Genomic DNA, 13,208 nt, shown 5'->3' with positions numbered 1-13,208 from the left:
AATTTAAACTTAGAATTATTATAATAAAATTTGTTTTTATAGATGGCTTCTGCTAGCAAAAAAATACTTAAACAATAGGCTCTGGGTATGAATCCTGGTAATGTCCCACTACTTCCTTATATATATATTAATATTTATAAGATTACAGGAACAGAGGCTGGATATAATTAAACAAAACTTGTTTTATCAAGAAAACCTGACTCATTCAGGTCAACAACTTATGGCTCATGGGAAGGGGATATTAACAGATAGTAAACAACAAATAGGTATCTCATGGTTTGTCTGTTACCTATTTATAACTTAAGGTACACTCATTTTTGAATTTTATTAGAGGGATAACCATACAATTTCTATTAAGTGAATTTTTTGGTGAATTTCAGGGAGAAAGGTAACGTATTTTGGAACTTATAAACTATTAAATGTGGCTAGCCACAGTGAAATTTTAAATTTAAAGAAAAGTTACAAAATTTATATTTTCATTTCCTTGAAACTAGAGCTTTTAAAGGTAAGAGAGTAGGAGATTCATGTTAGACATATTCTGAAAGATTAAACAGGATCACATTCCTTTAGGACTTAGCTGTTGCGCACCAGCCGTGGCGAGGGGTCCGGTCCTCAGCAAGACATCAAAGAAGAGCACTGGGAATAGTGGTGCCCAGAGAAAGCACATATCTCAGGAGTTCACGAAGGATAATCAACTGCCAAAAACTAAACCAAGCAGTTGCAGAAAGCAAGAAAATTAAAGCATATACAGTATGGGCAAAAATGTTTAAAACAAACTAGAAATTTATGGTGGGCTTGAAGAAGTTCGTAAGACGATTGGCAGATGTTGCACGCAGTGTCACATACAGGCATAGGGGCTTGATGTTAGTTGCCACGAGGCTGCCAGATGGCGTCCAGGGCGTGGATGCAAGCATAGAGGTGGGGTCAAATAGTTTCAACTTTGGCTGACAGAGAGAGTGAGTAGTGGTAATGTGACTCAATACGGCCTACCAAAGGCACTTCAGGAGAAAGAGGAGGGGGGGGAGGGGGAGGTAAACTTTGTACTTGGATTAGCCACCAGATGTCATGGCACTGCAGGGAGGTGGGAAATACCCCAGACCAGAGGCTCTTCAAGAAATTGGCAAGGTGAGGGATTCTCACTACCAATAGTTCGAGGAAGTGCTAAAGAAAAAGGGAGGGGGTCAAGAAAGAGCTGGCATAGGGCTATGCTGGCGATGCGTCCAAGCGCACAGCAGTGTGGAAACATTACACTGTCGGAGGAGCGAGAAATGTGGGTGAATGTCCAGCGCACAGGATGATAACTCTCCGCCATACAAGTCCACCGAGGAGTGAACCACTGATTGACAATGGTAGGGAATGAAACTGTCAGGCCTAAGACTGAAATAAATTTAAATGAAAATTCCCGCAAAATATTAAAATGCAGCTTAAATTAACGTAACGTAACTTGTAAAAAAGGATCACTTGTGCCATGAAACCTAATAAGTGGCACAGTAATAACAAGTAGATGTTATAATAAGTCCTTTTTCAGTAAGTAAGGCCTCTCCCCAGTAAAAAATTAAACCAGGGAGTTCAATAAGCAAGAATTATAATTTGCTGACATCATCTACGGTTATAAAGTACTTTATAGACAAACTCCACATAACTCCGATTGCAAGAATTCATACACACAACAAAGACGAGACCTGCTCTCTACATGTTATAAACTGGCTACTACTATATAACTGTAGTCCCCTAATGGAGACAACACTGGGTAACAACATTATGGAGCTAACCTCGTGGCAGTCGTTGACGACTGTCAAGTGCCGTAGCCCCAGGCCCCTGAAGAGTCTGAACACTCTCGGCATCGATGCAGACTAGAAACAATCATCATTCCTATCATTAGAATTATTAATATTAATAATATATCATAATGTCAATTGCTAAATTAGAAAATTCTCTAAAATTGACAAATCTGAATACTTTGTGTGTTTAAAATTTCACTACACTTTTCTCAAATTCATAAAATTACTATACATGAATGCATATAAAATTAAATATATTAAGTGTATTTGTCAAAAATACTTACGTGCTGGACTGTGTATGGTGACTGGTTCATATACGGCCTCAGATCAACTGTGTGTAATCGCTCCTCTTCGGTTATAGCCACTTCCTGGTAAGACAGAAACAAATTTAAACTTTTTTTCCCATAAATGCATATGTAAAAAAAAACTGACACTAAACTAGATTCAGGTGAAGGATCAGTATAATACATTGCTAATAATTTTAATCTCTAAACCCCTTCTTTTAATACATATATTTTTTATTTAATAATTGTTTATATGTGTCATAAATGTACATGTATGCCAAAGTGACAAAACAAAATTGATTTAGTAAATCAACTTTATGATGGAGCACAAATTAGCAGTATCACTCAGATTATTTCTACCACAGGAGGAACAGTGAGTGAGTGAGAGTGAGAACTAAGTTTGCCTGGGTCCTCCGAGAACCAACCTATCGATTGGCTCCCGAGGGACCTTTGCAGTTTGATATGGAGTACCTGACCTTGCGGTCGTACCTCCTGCCTAATTGGGCCTACACCTTCTGATATAGGATGTAAGAATTGGTTACCTCTGTTAATTGCTCTAATTAATGTGATAAGTTCACCTTAGTTGCATTTTTTTTATTTATTTATTTATTTATTTTTTTTATTAAACCTGATTGCATATACATATGTTTTGTTAATACTTGTTCCATTAATTGAATATTAACTTAATATATAAACATGCACTTTCTTTGTTTTGTGTTACCCTTGTCCTATTTATTTGTTTATTTTTTAGTTTTTTTTTTTTTTTCATATTTATAACATCTATACCTACACCTATACCTACCCCCACCTAGGTAATTATGCGCCTAGATGGGGCTTCCCTACTTGATTTTAAAACAGCATGAGCCTGCTTCAAAATTCGGGTTGCTGTACTGCAATGTCTCCATACTGTTTTTATTTTTATTTTTATGTTTGTTGTGTATTTGTACAGTTAATGGTATTTGTGTGTGTGTAGTATTGAGTATGAGCGAGTGATTTCATTTGTGTGAGTTTTTTTTTTTTATAGCCTTTTATCAATTTTTGCGTGTGCCTATCTAGGTTAATGAATCTGAGGTTAAAAATAAAAGACAAATTTCATTTGTAGATTGTTTAATTGTTGTTCTATGTTTCCCCTTTGGTAGTCGGGCTTTGGTTACTAGTTTTCAGGGTTCCTGGGGGGCCCATCCGGCTAGCGTGGCGCTCGAGGGTGATACTCACCACCGGCCTGTCCCCCCCCAGGCAGTCCCCTACTTTAGTGCGCGCAACCCGACGGTCCTTGTAAAGTGTTCCTACAGTGTTAGCTTCCTTTTGTCTCTTGCATGGTAAGTACCGAGTGTCTTGAGTACAGGATTCTTGTGAACTGGAAGTGCTGCGTACCACTTCTGGTTCGCCTCTGCAATAAATTCCGTGATTAACTGGAGACCTGTTTCTGCATGGATGACTTGCGTGGGTGTGTCTGGTGGTCTGTTAAGTGCACTTTTTAGTATCTTGTTTTGGATAACTTGCATGGGTTTGAGATGTGTTTTGGCCGCGTTGCCCCACACTTCGCAGCTGTATAGCATAGCTGGCCTTATTATACCTTTATAGATGAGTATTTTGTTTTTTGTGGAAAGCTACAGGTATCATATGTTCATGTTTTTGAATAACTGAGCGTACAACAATAGTTAGTCTCTTTATATGGCTGTAATAAAATACAAGTGATATGAAATGCAAAATGAAATTTTCTATTTGGTTATAAGTAAATTTGCATAGTCAGAACAAAATGACATTACAAAGTATTTATTTATTCAAAATTATAAATGACTGCATAATATGTTAGTTTTCAAACTGCCATGAAACTGAGAGTGAACTTACTATAGGAAGCTGAGATAATATGCACCCCAAAAGGGATATTTTTAGCCAGTTATCCCAGTTATCATTTACCTAGACCAGTGGTTCCCAAACTTTATCAGCTGGCGATCCACCTTTCCTTATAGGAATACCTCCACGGTCCATCGGTCCATGGTGGAGCATCGTATCCCTTCCTTATGCATTTATAATTTACCGTCAGATATTGCAATATATATATGCTTTTTCCAAGATACCGATTGATTATTGATAAACAATTTGTTTTCTGATTTTAAAATGGTTGACAAAATATAAGCACTTTGTAGCAAAACAGTTATTTATTTAACAATTCGATTTGTTTAAATTTTTATTGTCTTTTATAATGGTTTATTCGATGGTTTCTGATAGTTTTGGGATCGAGTCACGACCCACCTGTAACCCTTCCGCGACCCACTAGTGGGTCGCGACCCACCGTTTGGGAACCGCTGACCTAGACAATTGTATTTCATGGACTGTAAACAGTTCTATTAAATACCTGCTTCAATTTTCCTACTGTTGTTTTAATAATTATTACTCATTTTTATCAAGCAGAGTTTTATTGTTTTAGCTAAAACATGGGACATAACAAATCATCCATACTGGTGTAACCTCTGTGCTTGCTATGCTCGAGTATCAGAGAGCAATGTTGCACATACTTGCCCCAAATGGTAACACACCAATTGGAAGTAATACTATATTGGTAGGGCTTGATGGTAAAAAAAATTTTAAAAATCTGAAAAGGGCTATACTTACTTTCCTTAGTTACCAGAAATTATTCTTAGAAAGGGTGTTGTAATACCTCAATAAGTTTACTACTTTAATGGTTTGTTAGGTTAAGTTAACTTGTTACAACTCAGATTGGCTAGGCTAAAAGATTACCTGACTTAAATATTCACAAAAATTCTTCAAAAAAAAATCTAATAATTTTTATGTTAATATGAATTAAGTTCTGTATTGAAAAAGGTTGATAGACTGTTACGAAGATTTTTTTGAGTTCCCAAAACAAATAAAACATTGTATACCATTAAAAAATGCCCACAACAGTCCACACTGTTTCCATAGGAACACAATAGAATTTTCCCTGCTCAAAAAGTGAATGTTTAATATTTTTGATGATGCCCAAAAAATATCTTAGCACTCACATAAATCAAATCTTTTAACTAAGTCCCGCGACCGCATGGCATCGACAGAACAAATCAAGAATGAATGTGTCCTTCGGATGACGGCTAAAACCACATTAAAGCTCCATTGTGGGCTGATCGCAACTATTGTGGTGGCCAAATTCCAGTTGAGAATGTACAAAAGAAAAGGTTAAGAAAAGGCACAGTCCTTAAGTTTGTCACTTAGTACATAACCTTATATTGGCGTGAGCCACAGCCAAATGCGACCTATCTAGTCCACATCGAGCAGAGAACTGACAAGATATCGCAACTGCCTACCACCACACAGGAAAGAGGAAGCAGCGTAACCTTGAAACGCCCCTCGTGCCCAATTTTTATATTATTTTAAATTAATCAAAGAGTCCTTGGAAACTGCTGGGCAAAATATTAATAAATAAAAATTAATTACCAGAGGGGGCACGAGACGGTGAACAAGAGAAAATTTACACTCCCTGCACACAATTAACTTGGGAGTTCGTGGATCGTTACAATGAAGAAGGTATCTGATAAATGAATACACAACATTGGTAGCTTGGTCTATAGGGTTTCCTAGTTTATTATTATTGAATTTTGTGTTCGTATTATTCAAACCTGACAATAAAAATCTTAGTAATTAACAAAGTTAAAGGGGGCGCCCCAGAATAATTTAAAACAATACACATTACACCTTAACAAAATATTATTACATAACCAAAAATTTAAAAATTGCACCAAATTTGAATGTCCCAATAATTACATATATATATGTGTTACCTCGATTTTACAGATTCTTGAGGATGACGTCCTTAAAACACTGCTCGCTGGTATCTTTGTTTTAGTTCCTTCTATGCAAAAAAAAAAAATATATATCTGGAATCACCCGGGTCATTCCAGGATGACCTCGGACTGCCGGCCAAACTCTTCTACCAGGGGGGGGGGGGGGGGGGGGGGAGCAGCTGGAGGTCCCGAAGATCATGCGGTGGCAATTTCTCCCTCCGTAACTTCGACCCTGTCTGAAACACAGCCCAAATTCAAAACGAATTAGACCTGCGTTCAGACAGTCCTACACAGTTGGCGCGAAAGCCAACAACGGGAATTTGGGGAGAAAAAAAGATTACTCACGAAACAGGGTGTGGAAACAGGGCTCGCGAGGTGTCTCGCGCCGACATCAGGATGACGCGCACCGAAAATTCGCGGATGCGCGAAGGAAACCAGAATTTTTAGAATAAAAAATATAAATAAAAAGAATTTAACTATGCCTGACTTTTCTAAAAACTACCTCTGCCTGGCTACTGTACAAATGGGATCACATCCCTTAAGTAACTGACTACATCTTTTGTGCAACCGGAAATCGCCGTTCCCGCGAAAGGCCTCTTAGTGCAGAGGACGTCGAGCACACGTGGTCAGTAGCCGCGATCAGAGGACAGAGTCACCGAGGGCGGACGAGGCTTCTAATTAAAACAGGCGCTAAAGCCCTAGGAAGGAGGGGGAAGGTTCGGTTCTAAGCCGAAGATTTCCGAAGGAGTCCGAGGCGGGCGTGACCAGGACACGACATGCGCGCTCTCTACCGGACCGAAACGAAAGCAACGAACAATCGACTTCTACAGGCCGGGAGAAGAAAGCATAGTGCCATAAGGCGTAGCAGCGCTGCGCTCTGGCGGTGTAAAGGGGAACTAACGGAGGCGGTGAACTGACTCGCCGCCAGGTGTCACGAGCGTAGTCTCAGCTCGCTGGCGACCCTGGGTGAAGTTACTTTTTCCTGCCGCTAGGTTTCGCGGAGGTCTCTTTAGGTCTCTTGGCTAAGTTCATGTCAGGTCACTGCTCCTGGATTTCTCAGAACTAAAGTGATGTGGAGAGAGAGGAAGGGGGGCACAGGAAACGCCACTCCGGTGGGAACGCAGCTCCACTGGAGACTGCTTCGTGACGAGACATGCTATTCTCAGCAGGTCTCTACAAGGTAGCAGCTTGCAGCCCAGGAGCTGCTCAAAGCAGTTTTGGTCATGCAGGGAATTAAAATTACAAACTCGGGACGTGACTGCAGGCGAGAGAAATTTCAACCGGGCTGACCATGTCCACATTAGACAGCAAAATATCAGATTGGCCCCCTGGGAAGGGGCTTCGGTCCACTGGCACAAAGTTTAAATCCGTGGCGTACACCGGCCTAACAAAAAGTAAATCACCCCCATTAACAACCAGATAAATTAAAAAAATAAGAAACCCCTAAAAAATTTTAAAATTATAGAAACAATTAAAAAAGGTGACGAAATGCCTAATTTCCGGCACAACCTCACGGACCAATCACAGCCCAGCTTCCTCGTACAGGACATAAAATACTTTGTACTTACATCCAGGCCTTTTCTCTAAAATAAATAAATAAATAAATAAATAAATAAATAAATAAATAAATAAAAAGCTCTTTCTGATTCGCTGGTCCAATGACCAGATAATTTTATCATCTCCCGTGGGAGCTAACATCTGCCGTTCTCCCTATCATAAAAATACATACAGTAAATGCCAACATGACTGTGTAACTGACAAAAGGTCCAGAAAATCAGTGCAGCAGTATAGCATACCTGTATCTAGTCCTTTCATTTCCAAAAAAAATACACTATGTTCCAGAAATATAATTACAGCTTCCAAATAAACCTCAACGTAAAATACAGGCAAAACAACACCACTGAAGAAAAAAAAAACCGGAAAAATGCATTTAAATGAATAATAACCTAGCAAACAAAAAAGGAACCAAAAAAGGTAACTAAGTCCTGCGACCACATGGCTCTCCTAAATAAAATCTTAATATGAAACTAAACTGCAGAATATTAAGATAATAAAATACAAGTTTGAGAAACTAGTATGTTACTAAGACCTTGAATTATATAATCAGCTGCTCCATTTGCACAACAAAGAACACAATATTTATTACTAGCCTGTGCGAATTTCAGTTTTTTAGTTTGAATCAAATATGAATAGCAAATAATTTTCTAAAATGAATATTGATTTTGAATATTAAGAATGAGAATTTAAATACTAATAATTTTTTTTTACATCATGTTAGAACTTCTGGAAAATTAGACAAATAATACTAAAGTGAAAGGTTGGTTAAGTTAAGTCAGCTACAATTATTATATGGAAAATGTTTATGAAATATTTAAATTAAGGATTTATTATTTTTTAAATTATACAGCTAACCTAACTCAAGGGCTTGGTTCACACCCAGGCCAGCCAAATTGTGGGATAAGGATTTACATGTTAAACTTGAGTGCACGCAATTCGGTCAGTTTTTATTATAGAACTTTGAAATAAACGTCAAATTGTAGATATTGTAAGCACACAGGTCGCTTCATGAACAAACTCTAATTTATTTTATTTTTTATGATTGATAATGCAATGTTTATTTTACATTTCATCACAATTTTCATGCAGTATGTTCTACCACCTAAAACATCACATAGTGACCTTGGTCATATCTTTATCTTAAGATAATCCTGGGGCAATGACATTGTATCTCTTTAAATGTACAAGCAAAAATTAATTTTTTTAATGTATATTTTGGCAGTGCCTGATGTATAGACTGCACTCCACGCTGGTAATATGATGAGCTCCGGCGGCCGGGGACAGAAGTGATAACCGCACGGAGCCACTTCACCTGTTCCTCATTCTCCTCCAAACTCCTAGCTGTCACGTGACGGGCTATGAAACAGTCAAGGCCCATCCACAACTGCCCGAACCTGTGGGCAGCCCGTGTCTATATTGAGAAGTGAATGACCTCACGTTGTCGCACGGAAAACTGCCCTGCCTACAATTGCGATGTCCGATTACACTGATTTATAAAGTAGTTACCAGAGTACAGTAAATATTTAGCGCCAAAATAAGTGTATTTTATTGTTTTTGTTTGTTTTCATGTATTGTACGTACATAATGAGTACGCAGCTGTTTTGATAATCATTTAAGTTGTAATGTTGTGGGAGTCAGTAATATTTAGTTATTCACTAAATTAAATAGATTATTACACATATCAAAGCCTGGAGCACTGAAGACACCTAGAATAATAATCTTGATAGGATGAGATTTTATCTTAAAGAGCATCAAAGTAGGCTTCATATGTATTTATATTGGTTTGCAGGGTTAAATAAATATTACCAAGAATTACAGTTTTAGTTGAGGTTAATTCGAGTTTTACTGACTGCTCCAATACCAGGAAAATCAAAAGCATTAGTTAATTGAACATAGAGAAATCTTGAATTACTGACTGCAGTCGACACACCACCACCCCCTTTTTTCTGCATCAAAACTGCATATCTTTCATATCTAAAGATCAGATAATTGTAAATGAAATAATGAGAGTTGACACTGAGGATGTTAAACCATGTTTATGTTAAACAATTAATATTGTAATTAAAATTTAACAGGTTATCAAACATTTTTTTAATGATTTAGATCTAAGCCCTGTGACATTTTGATAAAATAATTCAAAATCTGTAGGGATAGAATGCACTAAGAATGAAGAAAATTAGTATGCTCCTCATGGCACCTGTGTTGGTAATAAGGCAGAAGTGGAGGCAGTAACGTAACTTATGTTACTAGATTTATTGGTAACCTATTTTAGAATCATTAACGAGAATTAAAGTTTTAACATCTAACAAATATACCATGGCACTCTCAAGTTAGTTATGTTGGGTTTATCAGATAATTAGCTAATTATAGTGTCTTATCTTTATAAGCTGTCTATTGTTTTATTAATTGTAAAATTTCCAACATATTTTATATTTAAGTATATCTCAGGAGCATTTGATAAGCCTTATCTTAAGGAAAATTTAATCTGAACAAATTAATAAAAACCTCAAAGAAACTATTAAAAAAAATTGCAATTGAAACTATAATCACATTGGCTTGTTTACTGGAACTAACCCATTGCAAAATACATTAATACTTTAATCTAAAATCATTAACAATAAAATATATCAATACAAGAATTTACATATTTCACATTTTTATGTTTAATAGTTGAGTATATGTTAAATAAAATCATACGAATCCGACAGGTATTTGAGACCTTGATAAGAACTTGATACTACTGTCATTTCACTTATAATAGCACTTACTTACCTCTATTGTACTAAACCTTGGATAATGGTCACGAAAAAGCTTCAAAGAAACTTCAGAAAGGTTCCAAATATTAGATGATTCATTAAATATTTTGTTATTTAGGAGTACAATGAGCTGTGACCTCAAAATCAGGCCACGGAATGTTCCTTGACTTCTCTGATCTCCCTAAAATAAAATATGTTTATTTGTCAATAATCTGCATTATCCTTTAAAAACTAAGGTATGTGCAAGACATATTTAACATCATATGATAATGCACAAAGAATATATGTACATTAAAATATCATTAGTAGTTAGGGAAGTATATGTAACATCTTAAACTACCTATTAAAAACTAAGAAATATTTTTACATTTATTTTTACACAATGCAATAAATTAATATCTTATGTTTACTTAAGTTCAATGCATCCATATATACACATACATACACAAACACACACACATATATAAATATATAAATGTACATATAAAATTTATTTTGAGTGCCAGCCAAACAGTCAACCTTAACAGGCTGACACTTCACATAAACACAAACTACTGTGACAATACAGAAATCACAAACATATCATCGGCATACTGCCAAAAGTGACCAAGTGAGAAAATAACAAAATTGATATTTAATTACAATCTGCCTAAAAAAGGGCAAAACTATAAATAAAAAAAGCGCAAGTCATTATCTTAATCTGTAGATAAGAAATTAAAATGGTGCTATTCTGACCAGTCTAAATTAACTTTTGATCAGTTAATAATAAGTTTTTTAATGAATATCATGCAACAATTTTTAACTTTGACAGTCAAGTTCCATGTCAGATTATTGACCAATGAATATTTCCAACCAAAATTTAAAAAAAAAAAAGTTGTTAAGTCGTTAAAATTTTGTACAACCTATTTAAGTTTTGTTATTTAATTTGTTAGCTGAACAGAATAAATGTGTATTTCTGACAAAACAAAAGATAGGGTTTTAATTCCTGTTTAGGTAATTATTTGAACACAAACTTTGGCTACATAAGCTTTGTAAATAAATAATCAAATGAAAGTATGTAATAACATCTCACTGTAACTCTTGTCAACTACCCTCACTATCAGTCTCACACAGCTTAATCAAATTCTAGCTTTGACTAGTATTATTCATTGTACTACCTATCACAGCAATGAAACTATTTTGAAAGTTGGTCCTTTTGTAAGAAAATGCAAATAATAATTTTTTTTTAAGAAGTGTTCAGTGTCGTACCATTTGAAGTTCTGCTTTGATGAGTCAGCCGACTTATAAAATAATTTGCCAAGTTAGCATAGTGCATTTATAATACAGCATGAATATTCAAAGACAACTAATTATAAATGTTTGCCACAAATGTTGTGCAAAGAAATCCCCTTCCCCGCCTTCCCCCCAAAAGTACAATAAAGCATATTTTATTTTATGTTGGATTTTTATCAATAGTAGGGTTATTCAGGATTGCGTAACAAATTTAGAATAGTATAATATGGAAATTTGTAGACACAGGTTCTAATAATTTTGTAAACACCTAAGGCCATTATTTTTTATTCAAAACAGTTATTTATTGGCCTCCCATACAGCACACAATGTTTCAGTAACATGTCTGTGATATTGCAGTAACATTACTATGTTTCGAATAGATTACATTTCAACTGTCATGTTTCTGGAATATTTCATAAACATTTCATTGAACACATAGTACTCATGTCTATAAATGAAGTTTCAGATACATTTCAGCAAGATTCGTTTGGCAATATTACATTGTGGTTGATTCTGAAATGTATCTGAGACATTATATTGAAAGATCCCATCATGCTTGTTGGCACTGAAGTTTAGAAATCCATAGAGTAACTAAAAGAAATCTTTGATGTCTTTGTGTATTATATTTTGTTTTGGCGCAGTATTTTGGTACTTGGATTTTTATATGTGGTGAATAATTTGTAAGTTTGAACATTATTTATTTCATGTTAGTTTACTATTTTTTGTTTTTACTTTCGCACTTAAGCAAGTATAGAAACAATCTTTTATGCATCTTCGAAATGTGTACAGCTTTAGGTTATGCTCAAACATTCCCGTGCCATATTTATATGTGCGCTGTTTTCAGTCTGATGTTTAATTTATGTGATGCATTAACAGGATATTTGCGATTTAATAAAATTGCTAAAGCATCTAACAAGTTTTCTACTTACTGTAGCTATGCTGCTATATGGTCGTTGACTGTAGAACATGAATGCTAATGTATTGGGTTAGTCCCTTTAATGTTATCTTTAGTTAAAAATCACACAAATATATGCTTATAGGTTCCAAAATATTTTGGTTTTAATAGCATTTGATTAAACCAATTTATTTTATTCAGTTATCACCTTCGGGCTTTTATAATATACTTAATTAAATATATTTCATAACCTATAATATGTAGTTAAGGGTAATTTATGTTTATTTACTGTGCACAACACATAAATTAATTATGATGTGTTTATTTTGATACAAATATTGAAGTGTTTAATTTGAAATAATTTACAATTCTACTGGTTAAGTAATTATTTTTATTATGTTCTGCACAACCAATTATGTTTGATTTGGAGAGTTTAACAAAACCTAATTCCATCCATTATATGACAATAAAGGAAACACATTTAATGATGATTTATTAGATTACATGTGTATAGTTATGTAGTGGCAGCAATTTAAATAATGAAAATAAACATAAAATGTGCACTACAAAGGATAATATTGAGAATCGGCTCAAAAAATTACTAGAAATTTTAGAGTATTCTTGCACAAAAACATGGGCTGAATTGTAATGATGTAACATCACAGGCACTGTTCACACAGATATTTATTAGGAAATCATTAGGATTTTCATGATAAATTTAAGTTTTCTTTTAAAACTTAGCTTAAAATGTGTTATTATACAATGTCATGGGCCTCTTTGCATTAACCAGACACCATTAAATTGATTATTAGGAATGTAAATAGCATGTTAAGAAATTCCCAGTGAAGAAGTATTCCTGCTTAATAAGTTTGAAAAAAAAAAAT

At 35.1% G+C, this 13,208-nt stretch overlaps 1 protein-coding gene across 1 annotated transcript in view; it reads right to left on the bottom strand.

Annotated features, from left to right (window-relative positions):
• LOC134531610 (H(+)/Cl(-) exchange transporter 7) overlaps positions 1-13,208 on the bottom strand; it is a 176,136-nt gene that overhangs the window by 20,804 nt on the left and 142,124 nt on the right. The window contains exons 14-16 of the mRNA XM_063367361.1: positions 10,174-10,338; positions 2,066-2,149; positions 1,773-1,853 (exon numbers count right to left, since the gene is read on the bottom strand). Of these exons, the coding sequence (XP_063223431.1) occupies positions 1,773-1,853; positions 2,066-2,149; positions 10,174-10,338 (330 nt within the window). The remainder of the gene's footprint in view (positions 1-1,772; positions 1,854-2,065; positions 2,150-10,173; positions 10,339-13,208) is intronic.

The sequence above is a fragment of the Bacillus rossius genome, chromosome 5 (genome assembly GCF_032445375.1).
Source record: "Bacillus rossius redtenbacheri isolate Brsri chromosome 5, Brsri_v3, whole genome shotgun sequence".
NCBI lineage: Eukaryota > Metazoa > Arthropoda > Insecta > Phasmatodea > Bacillidae > Bacillus > Bacillus rossius.
Note: the sequence above shows the minus strand (reverse complement) of the source record. Positions and strands in the feature narration are given on the sequence as shown.